General features: G+C 38.5%; 1 protein-coding gene across 1 annotated transcript in view; it reads left to right on the top strand.

Moving 5' to 3' along the window:
* Positions 1 to 577: 577 nt before the first annotated feature.
* The window catches only part of afap1l2 (actin filament associated protein 1-like 2), a 42,907-nt gene continuing 28,418 nt past the window's right edge, over positions 578 to 15,066 (top strand). The window contains exons 1-2 of the mRNA XM_079260932.1: positions 578 to 711; positions 11,541 to 11,669. Of these exons, the coding sequence (XP_079117058.1) occupies positions 696 to 711; positions 11,541 to 11,669 (145 nt within the window). The 5' untranslated portion in view covers positions 578 to 695. The remainder of the gene's footprint in view (positions 712 to 11,540; positions 11,670 to 15,066) is intronic.

Raw genomic sequence — 15,066 nt, 5'->3', positions numbered from 1 at the left:
ATCTTCTTCAGTGTGTTATGTTACTCCGCTTGACATTCCTCTCATACCTCCACCCGGTCACGGTTTTCCCTGAGGGGGTGCTCGATTGTTAAAGCAGGGAACTTTAATTTTCTACTGCATGAGAGAAAATAAAAGGCTTAACAGCGCAGCATAAGGACGAGATAAGTAGTTTAAGTCAGCCATGTCAGCTGTTTTGTCCTCACGAAGAAGTCGGTCTGGAAGGCTGAGAATCCCCAAAGTCCCTTAAATAACGGACCCCACTCCCTTTTATAAAGAAATAAATTATATGAACGGAAAAGAAATCAAAGTGGAGTCAAGTTAGGTGTGCTGTAGTGTTGTTGTCAAACACGGTTAAGAACATAAATACAGTTCAGCAACACTGGCGGGACCAAACAGGACTGTTTGAATGACACTTCACTGAGGATTCCCGCTGTGAGAAAAACGACAAAGGTTTTTTTTTTCTTTTTTCTGTCTGGATGCTGCTGACTGGGAGGAGTAGGAGGAGAAAAAAAAAACCTGAAAAGTGATTAGGAAAAAGCGGAGAGCGCTGTTGTTCCGTCTCAACAAACACTGCGTGGAGCTCAGTCGCTGTTCAGTAAACAGGCTGCTCGGCTTGCAGTCCGCTAAAGCAGCCTTCCTATTCCCACCAAACTTTTTAGGAATACTTCTGTGTATGAGAGAAGTACAGCGAGCGAATGGAGAAGCACAAAGGTAGGTTTCGAAATGTTTTGTGTATGTTTAAAGTTAAAGTCAAACTTGGCTGCTGACAGTTTCCTTGTGAAATCGCTGTAGAAAAGACTTCCTTTCCACCACTTCACTGCTAAAAACTACTTGAGAGTGATTCAGTGCATGACATTTACTGGTTTTGGGTGCGATCGAACTGAAAGACAGTAAATCAGCGGTTCAAAAGGATGAGGAAGAGACAGATCAGCATCTTCAGGTGAACTGAAATGAATATTTGATCGTGCAGTTCTGCTGACTGTGCTGGTCTGTCACCTGCCAAGTAAAAGTTGTGAGCATCAGTCCAACAACACCACGTGAAACTGAAATGGGGAGGATATACAAATGTATTTAAGTGGGGTCTGTGAAATGGATTACATTGTGGTCACTGATAAATTCCAATAGCTGCATTATTGTTCTCACGGCGTTCCTAGAATTCCAGTGGTTATTTGTCCATGATGGATGAGCAAGGTCATTTTAATGCTGCCTGTTTAAGATAAACAAAGGGTTTGAACCAGTGTGTTGAAATAAAAGTGGACTGATTGACCTTTGTTTTTCTGGGATTCTATGGACCCTCCCGCCATCACTGGTCTGGATGGCCCACAGAAGCAACTTTCCATACTGGAGACAATGGTGACCAGTCAAATTAGAATGGAATCACCACAGTTTGAAAGAAAACAGTCTTGCTTGCCACATTCCTGTCCACCAGCTGACTAGACGACCCAGTCTGTGTACTCCCACAGTCTCTGAGTAAATAGTTCATGCTGCAAGAAGCTCGGTGCAGAGGTGGTTCAGTGTAGAAAGTTTCCTGTGAGAGGATTTAATTAGCAGTGGAAGCTTTGTGTTGCTCTTTCTTCTGCTAAAAATCAGAACAGCCCCATTAAACCTGCACAGCTTTAATCTCGTGTGTGTTTCCGTAATCAAATGTGTCTGTTTTCTTGTCTGAACAGATGATTTGCTTACTTATAATGAATGAACTAATGAAATCAACTCTAAATCATATGTTAGACACTACTGGAGTAGATCTCTGACAAGTTGAGAGGCGATGCAATTCATGGTCATGTGTTAAAGTTTTTTAGATCACAGTGCTTGTCTAAGAAGCTGGTTATAGCAGAGGAGCATTGCATTCACTGTCCTTTTACTATTCAAATGCAGAATTGATTAGAGGTGAACATTGCAGCATTGATTTGTGTAATTTTCAAGTGAAATGTCAGATGTTTTGTTTACTGATGCAACTTTGATTTGAAATTGCAAAATTTTCCTGGTTTGTGCAGCATAAAGTAAATGTGAAACATTAGCAGGTAGATTCATGCAGAGAGAGAGAGAGAGAGAAACCTGCACCTGGAGGTTAAGACTGTAAAGAAAGCGCTTGCGTGTCCACACTGGTACTCTCATGGCAGCTGAATGTATCAGAAGCAGAACATTGAGTTTGACACAACTACATGCAGCTGGTGGAGGGGTTGCACCGTGAAGGGAAACCTGGGAAACGTCAGGGAAGCCAGTGACAAGGAGAAGCATTATGTAGTATTCTCAATTCAAACATTTTTGTGGACTGACGCATGCAGGTTTTCACTTTGAGGAATGACTCAGCAGATCATGTCACTGAATTTCATACCTTCTGGCAGAGAAAAGGATGACCGGCTGAAACCACCTGGAGCTTTGCTTGGGCTTCCTGTCCTTTTGAGCTATGATGACGTCTGTTTGAGAATCTTTGCTGCAATAGAGTGTACTTCAGATGCTCTGCTAAAAAGGGATCCCAACTCTTTTTATGCAGTTTCAGGCTGCTGTAATCCGTAAAATAAATTAAATCAAATTTGCAGAAATATTAAAAAAAAACTTCTCAAAAGTGCCTGATATAAATGCTGTTAGGTCCTTAACTGTATCTCCATCAGTTAATAAAATAAATAAATAAATTGTCACATGGCAATATGATTTACAGTATGGGAATGGAGTCATATATTTATTATTGTAAATTTTTGGTTTTGCTTATTATAATCTTCATTTTCAATCAGTGCTTTTTATCCTAATGTCTTTACTTGTTTTGCTTCCCATGGTCTTATGTATCCTATCATTTTCAGGGTAAAGAATGTCAGTTTCACTGGCTTCCTCTTCTTTACAGCCGGGTTTGACCCAGAAAAGAAACTTGATCTATGATGGGGGCTCCCTTTTCTTGCCTCCGGCATTTGTAGTCTTCTCCAACAATGATCTGATTCTGAGATTAGTGCCAGAATACAAGATAAATGGAGACAGAAAGACAGATGTGTTGATGGAGATCTTTGAGTCAGTGGTTGATTTAATTAGAAAAACAATCTATTACAGTTCAGCGCTGTCTGGCATTGATGAGCGGGATGACACATGAGAATTCTTTGCTTCAGAACGTTTATACGAACAGCATTGGCTGGGCTTTCTGATGCAGTAGAACAAGAGACCGTGCTACTTATGTGAATAAACACAGACGTGGTTTGAGAAGCAGAAGCGTCGAGTCAAACATGTAAAAAAAAAAGACAACACAAAATGCTGAAATTTAGCAAACTGTATAGAATAAATGCCACTATTTATCGCTCTGATATTGTGGCCGTTTTGTGGCCAGTTTGTCCACGCCACTTGGTCCCTCATTGTATTTGTTTTGCACATACCAAAGGAAACAACTAGAAACTTTCTGTTGGTGCTGTAATCTGTCAGTACAGTGATCACATTCCCGTTCCCTCCCTGTATTAGCCCTAAAAGCCAACATTTGTTATGTTGCATTTTTTGGTTAGGTTTAGAAAACGTAGTTAGATTAAGGCATCAAGACTTGTTTGTTTTGGGTTTTTTTTTTTGTAAGATTTAAGTTGTTAAACTGAACAAATGCATTGACCCTCACATTTTTCACTTGATGCAATATTCATAACCATTAAATGGCCTTATTTGTTTGAAGTGGGAACCGACATGGAAGAGGGTTCCCCATTTGGTTCACACACCAAGTTTGAAACCATCCAGACCATTTTGACCAACAAATGGATTTATTTTAATCTGAAAGGTCCCACACAGTGTATATCGTGTTGTGCATGCTATGAAGGAGTGATGCTGCACATCAGTTGGTGACATACCTGTGATTACAAATTGTCCAGTGATAAACGGTGGACACTTGTTCTCTTAATAACACCAATCTTGAGTGGAAGTGGTTAAAAAAAAAAAAAGAAGACAGCCGGTTTGGTATAAAAGAAAACATGCAAGTGAAGCAAAGCGGTGTATTAGAGTCAGTGGGTTCACTGACTTTGACCTGCCATCAGCTCAGCAGTGGCCGGCTTAGATGTAAGCCATCAGGGCTGCTGATGGGGTCCTGGTTTACTCGTATGTGTCATGGGATGAACTAGCCAACGGGGAGTGAGGGTAATACAGGAAGCTGGACTGGGCTATAAAAATGATGAAAAGAAAGACATTCTTCCTGCTCTGTGGCAGTGGGGTGCTCTGTGTGAGTTTGGCACTTTTGGCCCTCGGGGTCTCACTATAGCTCATTTTCAACACATCAAACGTGTCTTTGATTGCTGGATACTGGAGCTCCTGATTGGACTCGTATTGTGTTTGCTTCTCACCAGGTACACTTCTGATGGAAATGCTACTTAGTGAAGGAGCTCACACACTTGTAATCACACACACACATGCACACTTACTCGTACTCTGCCTGCAGCCCTCCTGGCCACTTTTCTGCGGGATAATAAGTGAGCAGAGAAACTTTTATGTGGTTAACTCGAAGGGGGCCTTGACGGTTACTTTTTGTCGGCAGCTGCTTCTCGTCTGTCACTTTGTCTCCCGTCAAACCAAAACTGCTTGTAAAGCTTCCTGTTTTTTCCTGAACATGAAACCGTTTATCACTTAGCAGTGAATCTTAATTGAACAGTGACTTATGGTTAATGCCACACAAAGCGATATACACACCTCCCGCAACACAAGACAACGGTGACACTTTTGCAGGACAAAACTGTGGCGAGTAGAGACGGAGTTGACGGATTCGTGCAGGGTGGTGCATTTAGAAGAGGAGGTGAAAGTCTCTTCTGTCTAATGGCCCGAGGCTGACAGATATTTCATCTCTGTGTGTGTTTCTGAGAAAATCAAGCAGTTGGGATGGTTGCACAGGTTTAATGTGGTTTCACATATGTGATGCAAAAGGTCCTTTTCTGGCAATATATATCAATAACATAACTAACTTTGATGTTAGAACTATAAAGGTTGACTTACTGTAACTATTAAAGTAAATGGTGCTAAAATGCAACTATTCATCTGCTCTTTTATGCACCATGTAGACAGAGGAATATTAGATTTCATTTAGACTCTGCTTTCTCTCTCCTGCATTTAGAATAAATAAAACCCAACTCCATCCTTGTATTGTGTAGAATGTGCCAGTAGCTGCCAGTGTAGTATGATGACTGGACATAATTTCTGTGTTTTAGCCACAAACTGATACCTAGGCAAAGTCTCACAGAAGTTCTGCAGCAGTTTAGTGACCAGTAAGTTTGCGCTGTGATGGCACAGATTTATAAGTGGTGTACTAAGATATGTAAGGAAAGCTTAAGTGTGAAATGAATGAAGACAAGAAAAGTAGGTGAAGATGGAGGATAAAAAGAGGAGACAAAGTAAAACTACTTGTGACAAGTGAATGCTTATTTACGGGTATTATCTTTACTATTTATATCTTTGTAAAAGTGAGCGCTTAGATTTGTGGCTCGGCACGTTTGGATTTGCTTTTTGTATTTTACTATAAAACTGCTGTTAAATTCTTTCTGCACTTTTCTACAGCTTGCCTTTTACACTTTTCCTTAAATAGTGTCAGCTTGGTCTCATCAAACAGCTTCTGCTTGAATTCACCTGTTTGTGTTAGCTGCGCCTGTCGATGATATTGGCTGCTTTTCATTATAAGATACATTTTTTTTATTTGCTTTAATGAATTATTAGGAACATAGTAAACTCAGCAGATAGTTGATGCTGTGTTAAACAAAAAAATATGACTTTAAGCCGAATATTAAATGGCAAATCCTGCATCCTTCATGTATTCTTTCACAGGCTTTTGTTTATCCATGTCTTTGTAGAGTTCCTTTCATGCCTATATCAAACACATGGCCTCCTTTCTGTTGTCAAGTTGATACCAGATTTGTTATACTGTGGTTTCCATGGCAATAATGTCAAAACACAGCTTGAATTAATTCATGCACTCAGTGCTTGCCCCGCAGTCTAGCCCATTAAATGTAGAGAAAAACCAGTAGCTGTCAATAGCAATCAAAAGCCTATCAAACTGGTGTTTGATCTTTTATTCAGGTCCTGCCACCAGCTGATTATCTGCTACTGACACATGAACAAAAGTGATGTGGAACAGGGAACTCATATGTGACTCTTTCAGTGTTGATTTTATGTTTTCACTGGACCTTGCCAAACAAGTAGAAATACTGAGATTTAACTCCTTAAAGAAAATGGAAATACACACTTTGAAGGTCATCAGTCATTATTGACTTTTTGTGGTTAGAACTTCAGTAACTAGCAGTGACTATGCAAGTGCTCAAAACTCAATTCTGCTTCCTGTGTTTTTTTCATACTTTCCAAAAGCCCCTCCCGTTTGTGATGATGTTAATTTACAGATCCGCCATCCAATCATTTTCAGGTCATTTTTTTGTCTTTGGTTCCAATTCTCCTTCTTGTTATCACTTCCTTTTTAGTTGAAGTTCCACCTTTTGTAAGTGGCAGCGAGAAGTTAGCACATATAGTTTCAGGAGCTTAAATAATTGGATACAACTTTAGTTTTTACCAGATTTCTTTAACAATGGAATTATGTAAGTTTTTGTTTTTAATTTCTAACGTTCAGTGTATTATGTAGGTTAACCTGTACTTCATTTTGTTATGATTATGTTATTACATTTGTGCATAAAGTCAACATGTTTGACCAAATTTAAAGAGATTAATTGATTTAAAGAAGCTTTTGTAGATTATCAGTGTATTAAAGCCTTTAGCAAGTTGTATGTGTTGCACTTTAATGCAAACCAATAGCCTTAAATTGCCTAAGGAGATTGTCTTTAAATAGTTTGAGCAGTCTGAGGCAGAGGCATAATGATAAACAACAAGTTAGCATCTGCTTAAAGGTGATTGTTGCATTTTGAATAGTTAAAATAAGACACTTTAAATGTTTCTTTATTACTTATTTTTCTATTCTGTAAACACTTTGATTCTGTCAATTTTACAGTTGCAAATTTATCAGATGTCATTCCAGTTACTTAACACAAAATATCATAGATTTGCTAATTAATTTAGGAGAATCAAATGCAGATGCAAATGTATACATTTGTAATGTGTTTGTACATGTATGTAAGGCAAGTTTATTTGTATAGGTTTTGTGCTTTACATCAAAGTGCTTTACATAAAAACGTTATAGCATTACAGTGAGGTGCAGCAAACCTTAAAAAAAAACTTTAAAAAGAAAAGGAGTGAATAAAAACAGAGGGAAAATGCTTAGAATAAATCCATTAACACATAAGTATGGACAGAGCTGATTAGAAACAGCATTTCTGGCATTTTACGGAGGACATTTAGTTGTGCTGCTGAGCATGTCATTTGTAAACTGTGTGGACTGAGTATGAGTCATTAGATGAGTCAGGAGAACCTGATCCCTGTGTCTGGATGGGCTGTTGCAGGCTGGCACACTGTAGACGTACAGAAAAATACGCAGACAGAACATGTTATGTTGAAGCTCGATGATTGCGTTTCAGTTGTAGTTGGATGTGAAAAGAAAGGCAGCGTGAGCACATCTCCACCACATCCCAAAATATGACTGTGATTGAGAGAGGAAAGGAAGTGTCCCGAATGGAATTTAACCAAAAGCTGCAAGTTGGAAAAGCAGGAAACCCATCTTACACCACAGCTGCCTTTGTTGCGTCATTGATTGAAGTAGTGATATAATTTCAGTTTCAGCTTGTTTTTTTCTTTTGTTTTGTTTTGTTTTCCTTAACTCTCCACACTCTTATAGATTCTTCTTTCTTTTCAATGTTGATGAAAGTCACTATAATGAGACACAAATATTGCATCAGTAACACAAAGGATATTTCTTGCAGCAAAAAATGGATTTGATGGGATGTAAGGTTTTGTGTCGAAAGTAGGAAGGATGAAGGGGGATGATGTGCAAATGAGATGAGAAACAAAATGGGACCAGCTTGATTTGGATGCGCGAAAAAAGAAAGCACATGGTAAAGAAAGGGGTGCTATTGAGAAGATTTAAGATTTTTTCTACTGTTTAGAGAAGCTTTCATGAAGATGATACTTGTTCAGACTGAAAAATTGTTCCAACAACTCCATATTGCTTTATTTAGGTACTGTTTACTGTTTCATGTGAATCTACTTGAAAGGAAAAGCTAATTACTTTCTTTTCAGATTTTACTCACTGTCGTGCGTGATCCCACAAGTACATATTTTAGCCTATGAAAAACATGTCAAGAGCACCATTTAGGCTGGAAGTGGTCTTCCTAAAATGAGAGGCCGTGCCTGCTTTGTTAATTTAAGAAAATCAAGTGTGGTCTCTCTGGCTTGATGCAGGACCTCAAGTCTCTCAGAACAAGAAATGCCTCCAAAGTCATGACAAGGCACACGTTGTTCAGCTGATGTTCAAATTTAACAGGGTATGGTTGAGCAGACTCAAGTCGAACTGAACTAAATTAAAGTCTCCTTTAAAAAAAAAAAAAAAAAAGTACTTTTTTTCACGCATTTCTATTTTTATCTGCAAATTCTTATTCATTTACACCTATTAAGGCCTTAAGGCACAAATTAAGTAATTCCTTTCAATTGTTTTGTAGGGCAGAGAACAAGAACATAAATATCTATTAATGTTAATTAGGATATTGCATAAAGGCTGGTGAATGCTTCTGGTTACTTGCCTTGCACTGATTCTTTTTCCTGTTCACAGCAGACCTGAGAGCTGGCCTGTGTCTTGGTTATCATGTGAAATGGTTTAGAGTCAGTGGTTCCAGGAGACATACAAAAACCTTAGATCTGTACCAAACATGTATAGATCAGCCCATTGAGAATAACAGTTGTACCTGGCTGGATCATTTGCTCACACACAATACATCTGGTTATGGGGCAGAGATGGTAGTTAATGGGTGTAGCTTCTAAAATACTGTTTTAAAATCCTTGGGTGTTGATGTAGTTGGACGGTCCAGCTCCAATAGGTGCGAGTACTAGTAGTGGACGATGAAGTGGATGCCGTAATGCTTTTGACCAATCCTATATGTAAAGAATTACTTAAAACCATCTAGTTTTTTCATTTATAGGTGTTTTTCTTATCAAATGTACATGTTGGACAATCATAATGTCGCAGAAAAATAAACATCACTGAAAAAGTCGTTTAATGATATGCGTTGAGTTTGTGTAAACGTCTGCCAGGAACTGTGTTTAATTCCATGGTTTAATCAATGTTTTCATTTGGATTGATCGCAATAATCCATCAAATTTCATAGTTTGTCAAAATAATTTGTCCCCAATTTAACAGAAATTCAATTTTTTCATCACCGTCCTATCTGTAGAACAGACACAAGAAGAGTACTGATCATTTGTTGTCCAGATGCTCTGATAATTGCCAAGACATTCACATATTACACGGATTATTATTGGATGGCTGGTAAAGGGGAAGATTTTGCTCAATTAACATTTAAGCTTACTTCAAATAATGACCCACGCTTTATTTAAAACAGTCAAGATCACAAAATGTTAACTTCTAGATGATATCAGATGAAACGTTTCATTTGTATAATCTGGGCATTGATGTTTTTTTTTTCCTAGGGGATTTATAATATTCTGTTATATAATGCAATGTTGTGGTGAAGAGGAGTCGGACAAAGCTTTATTATTCTTCCAAGTCATTAGAGCACCTTATTTGTTGCAGATGTGAGTAGTTGGAGAATAAATTATCTAAAATGTGGTAATTTACTGCTAATGAAAACAAATCAGGAATGAGGAAGAGAAAACCTGCTCCTACGGAGCGACCTGTAGGCGTCTGGAAACCATAAATTTGATTTATTGATTAAAAAATCTGAACACTATCAAGTGCAATAAGAAATACATTTCCACTTTTCTTCTCGTTTTTACTGCAGCAGCTAAACATTCCTGCAGCAGCCCTGCTCTCTGATGGTCTCTCAGGTTCCTTTTGGCCATTCTACTGAAGGGAACTGTTTATGCTGGAGAGGCTGCGGTCACTCACTGGATGTGCAGTAGGCATCTGGCCAACCCAAAGCCCACAGAAACAGCCGGCTACAGACCTCCCTGTCCTGTCAGCTGACTCAGTTTCCCAGGGTCCTCCAATCCAAAAGGCCATCTGAGTCAATCTCTGCAAATACACAAGGAGGAGAAGCTGGAAAATGTTTAGATTCATGTCAAGTGACCAAACACTAGTTGCAAAACAATGGATAGAAATGTAGTTATTGTGAGTTTAATCATTAAAGTCACATTTTAACACAAAGAGGAGCACATTGTAAGAAGTTTTTGACAGTTTTAATTGCTTAACATCATTGTATTTCTAGATGTGATGTTTTCTATGGTACATCTCTGCCCAGCTTGCTGCATAAAGCCTCATCTTCTCCAAGATGCAGATCTTTTTTGAGTTTCAACGCCTTATACTGCAACAAATTCCCCTTTTTACTTTGGTGTGTAGGAGAGTAGGAAGGAGAGGAAAGGCCACAAACATACTCCAACCCCTTCCAGGCTCAGTAAGTGATTACTTTGAGCCGGAAGGAGCCACTAAAACAAGATAGCTGACAGTTTTAATTGAGTTCAGACACACAACAAGAGTTTGCTGAAGTTTGTAGGTTTTCTGTCATGTGGAGAAGAGTTCAGTTCTTGAACAGGGTTGGGTGAGTTCAGTTCAGTTTTAGCTTCAGTTGTTTGGTTGCTATTGGTAACACCGTCATGTCTTGATCAATTACTGGCTACTATCTTAACTGGACAATTACAGGCAACTACAATGCATAATGAACATATTAGTCCAAAAGTGAGCTAAAAGAGATGGTGTTTGGACACTTCGCTGACTCATTTGCCTCCCTGAAGATTATAAATTTATTTCCTTTTTTTTTTTTTTTGGTCTATTTTTCAATATTTAGTACAACCCCTTCCACGAATACCTATCCCACCTTTTCCTTTAATAAAGTCTTTCTGTCTTCTACTTCTGTCTGTTCTTTTTGATAAAGAAGTGCTCTCAAACTGAAGCCCAATGTAGCAAGGGGCCTATTCATGAGGCCAAGAGACAGTGAAGGGAAACACAAAGAGCTCCCCACACAGTGGAGAGGGCCGTGAGCTCAGCGCTGACCCCTGAAGGATGTGTGTGGGCTGCACCCAGACATATTTGCCCCCGCAGACTCTTCTCTGGCCGAAGCTCCTCCTTCCTCTGAACTTGGCCTTTCACGAAACTCCCAAAACAAGCTTAAAAAGACTTTGCAACTGTCAATAGCAACTGGTTTGGAGACATTTGTGAGTGTCTGAGTGGTAATTGACCAGCTGAAATCCTCTTACAAGCTGGGAGAAACAAGGGTGAAACAGCAGAAAGAGAACATCTACATAATTCTGTCATTAAATAAGTTTAAAAAGAAGCAACCTTGACTTAAATAAGTCTGTTATTAATTAAAAAACTATTTTCTGAAAATGTCTTCCTGGAAACCTCAGGGTGTTTTGTCTGATGATGACAGTAATGGCTTTAAATCTTTACTGTAACACTTTGCCAAGGAATGTGCAATGAGTTTAAAAGGTTTTTTTTTTTCTTTTTACTGACATTATTTTGCTCTAAATCTGAGTCTCTCTCATTTGTCTTGGGCTTTCAGTGCTGGACCAGCTTCTGATGGAGCTCCACCGCTTCTTGCTCATTCTTGACAAGGAGACTCTAAGTGGAAACGCCACCATCCAAAAGAGCTTGCTGGCTGATCTCCTCCAGTCCTACAAAACCTCAAATGGTAAGTGTAAGAGTAGAAAGTACTACAAGGAAATGTCCTGTCTGTGTAATCCCTTAATCTCTTTTTTTTTTTTTTTTTTTAAAGTGTGGAAAAAAACTAACTTGATGAAACTGAGCTGGATGGATGATGGAGTTTTAGCTCAAATTTTCCACATGTTTTATGAAATGCAACAAAAAGCAAAGACAAGAAAGAAGTGAAAAAGTAGAGCCGGGGCAAGTTTCAGGTTTCAAAACACCTAAGTACACAAGAGCTGCCTTAGAAATATTACATAAAGGAAGAGAAAGTTGGTCTGCCTAGTTTAGAACTGAGTAGTCAGATGTATTGAAACGTGTCCAAAGGTCTCGCCATTGCAAATGTCTTATTAGAAATAATCTGAAAAAGGCAAAGTTGTCCTGTATTCCTTTTGAGTGGTAAAGTGAAGAGTTTCAGGCAGACTTCCAGCAAGTCCTCTTCTCTACTCGTGTAAGGAGAATGGAGCAGAATAGTGATTAGGCTGCAGACTTCACTGCAGAAAACCTGTAAGTTTTACTGGCATTTCCAATAAGCTTGTTCCATTGTTCTGTCTCTTAAAGAAATGTAGCCATACTCTGGATCGCTTCTTCCGGCAACAGACACACATGTCCCACTTTGTTTATTTGTAGTCACTGAGCTGGAAAGCACCAGTCAGCACTGATACAGGTATTGATAAGCTCAGTGGCACATAAGTCCAATACTTTGGAAAACTGGTATCTGGCTTGTGGGTGGAAGTGATTTTCAGTTCCCATCCCTAATTCTGCACCTGCACAGTTTAAAACTGCGTACACATTATAGGCACTAGCAGAAATGCTAATACAGCTTTTCCCAGGTTTCCCTAAACTTGTGGTTGTTGTGATGACATGATGGTTACACTGGTTGAAGGTTCATCGAAAATGTTTAGGTTCACCCAGATGCTGTTTAGACTAACTGCCAGTTATGTAACATGTGTTTCTCACACATTCAGGGAGCTTTCACAGTTGGCAGTTTGGTTTAAATGGTCGCATTTCGATGCTTTAGACTTTCGGAAACCACCACGCAGCAACTATAGTCATGCAATCTGTTAGCTGTTACATTTTGTGTGGTTAAAAACACGATGTGGTGGCAGATTGTTAATTATTTGCCTGCAGCTTTTGCTACAGTGGCCATCTTATTCTCTCTGTTTTCTGACTGTTGGCACTAATAAGCAGGCTTCAATAATTGCTCTTTTGCTGCGTCTATAATTGATGCATTGAGTGTTAATGCATCCTGTTAAGCGGTGAAACTAAAGTTTATTTTCCTCTCTCACCGACAATTAACTCATCGTCACTCAACATAAAATTGGTGCAACTCCTGGTGTGCTGATAGGATTTATGTTGCCTGAAAAGGTAGTTAGTTACTGTGTGAACTTAGTCTTATCTGAGACTCAGACCTCAGGTAAGTGATTAGTTGTGGGTTCTGCATGACACTCTGCATACATCTACATATAAGAGCTACTTTAATAAAAAAAATAAATAAATAAAAAAAAAAGCACAAATGCTTTCTATTTGTTTTGTTTTTAGTGGTAAATTCCTTTTAAGCCACTTGCTATGTTGACATGGGAGTTTTAATTCCTGTTTAATTCTGAATAAAAGTTAATTCTGCTTTAAACTGATGAAAAATGACCATGTAAACACTTTATTCCTAATGCAAATTTCTTTTTGGAATTACTATTAATTCCAATGTAAGTGGCTGGTTTATTCGCATTTTAATTCCAAATTATTTAATTCCTTTGTCACGTAAACCTTGATTCCGCTCTGAGTTCATTCTGGTCGTTCTGCACATGCTCGTTACCTTGCCCTGTCCCGATGACGCGTGTTGTTTTGCCTCCCGTGTTTGATGGTCTATCTTTATTCTCCTTCTCAAGTGCTGCAAAAAGTCAAGTAGTATGCTCTTGTCAAGCTGGTACTTCAAAATGATGATGAAAATAACAACGAAACTTGTACTTATTATGTAGTTTTTACAAAATATGACTGAAAAGACAAAACAAACGGAAAAGCACGGAAGAAACTTTGTTTATTTCCGGTGTAATTCATATGTCACGTGCACCCTCTGTCCAATCAGAACCCTTCCCAACCTGCCACTCTAAAGAGGAATTAAGTAAGGATGTGTTTCATGTAAACCTCCATTCAGAATTATTATTTTCATGTAAACTTGAAGGAGAACACATTAATTCTCAATGATTTAATTCTGAATTATTAACTCCGAATGGAAAAACATCATGGAACCGTAGCCACTGTGTTTTTTGTGCTGAAAGTCACTTCTGCGCTCTCCCTTGTGTTTCCGAGAGAGAGCTCTCTCACACACAAGTGTCCACTAACACACCCAAGCAGTCATGATTTTCCATGTTCAGGTCTTGGACTGGTCCCTCCATACTTCCTCTTCTGGCTCCAAGCTGTATCATTTTTCCGAAGCTGCATTTATCCTCTGGGGATGCTCACTTCCTTCGCGCAGCAGTTTATAAATAGCCTTTCAACTCTGTTCCCTGAAAATCTGTTTTCACTGTACAGGCAAAACATCATTTATTCTGCTGCTGCTCAGTTTCACCTCACGATATCTATTTCAAAGGAGAAACCTTCTCCAGGGTATCGCAAAAGGTTAAGGTTTTGTTTGATTTCCTCTTGTGGGTATGATCTGAGTCAGCTGAAATATTCAAGTCTTCCAGAAGAACTCCACTGCAGCTCCGGAACAAATTCCCGGAGCAGGTTACAGTAAGCAGCTGGAGCCTGCTCTGCAGCAACCTCAGGGTTTATTGTTGGAGAGAAGAGGCATTCAGTCAGATTGTTTATATGGAAAAATGATGTCCAGCTTGTAATTATTCTCCCATGTTCAGAAAGACCTGAATCCAAACATTTTTTTTCTCTCTTACTAAGTGTTTATGTTCAGTATGTCATGAAGTTTCATCATTTCCATTTGCTGTTATAATTCTTTTGTCCGCACTGACCTGTAAATATCTCAGGTCAAATTTGGTCTATATCTACAGCTGCAATTATTTGAGTAGTGATGTTTACTTTAAATCCCTAATTACTGTGAAAAAGTCTGTTACAGTCTAAGTTTCTTTTTTTCCTCAACTTAACATAAATTAATGAGACAACTCTGTTTTTTTTTTTTAAACCTGGAACCCATTTCCCATTCTCCTGAGTGGAGATTATTAACAAGGACATCCATCTTTGGAGTAAGAGCACCAAAACCAAAAACTTTTTGTTTTGTTTTTCTTTTTTCTTTTTTTGAAAACTGAGTAGCTGGTACAGTCTTTTCTTCCTGTGGATAAAGAAGTGAAACATATTCCAGATTTTTGTGTATATATATATATATATATATATATATATATATATATATATATATATATATATATATATATATATAT

This window comes from Telmatherina bonti (genome assembly GCF_933228915.1).
Source record: "Telmatherina bonti genome assembly, chromosome: 21".
Taxonomy (NCBI): Eukaryota; Metazoa; Chordata; class Actinopteri; order Atheriniformes; family Telmatherinidae; genus Telmatherina; species Telmatherina bonti.
The sequence above is the reverse complement of the archived record's forward strand: the minus strand, read 5'-3'. Positions and strand labels throughout refer to the sequence as shown.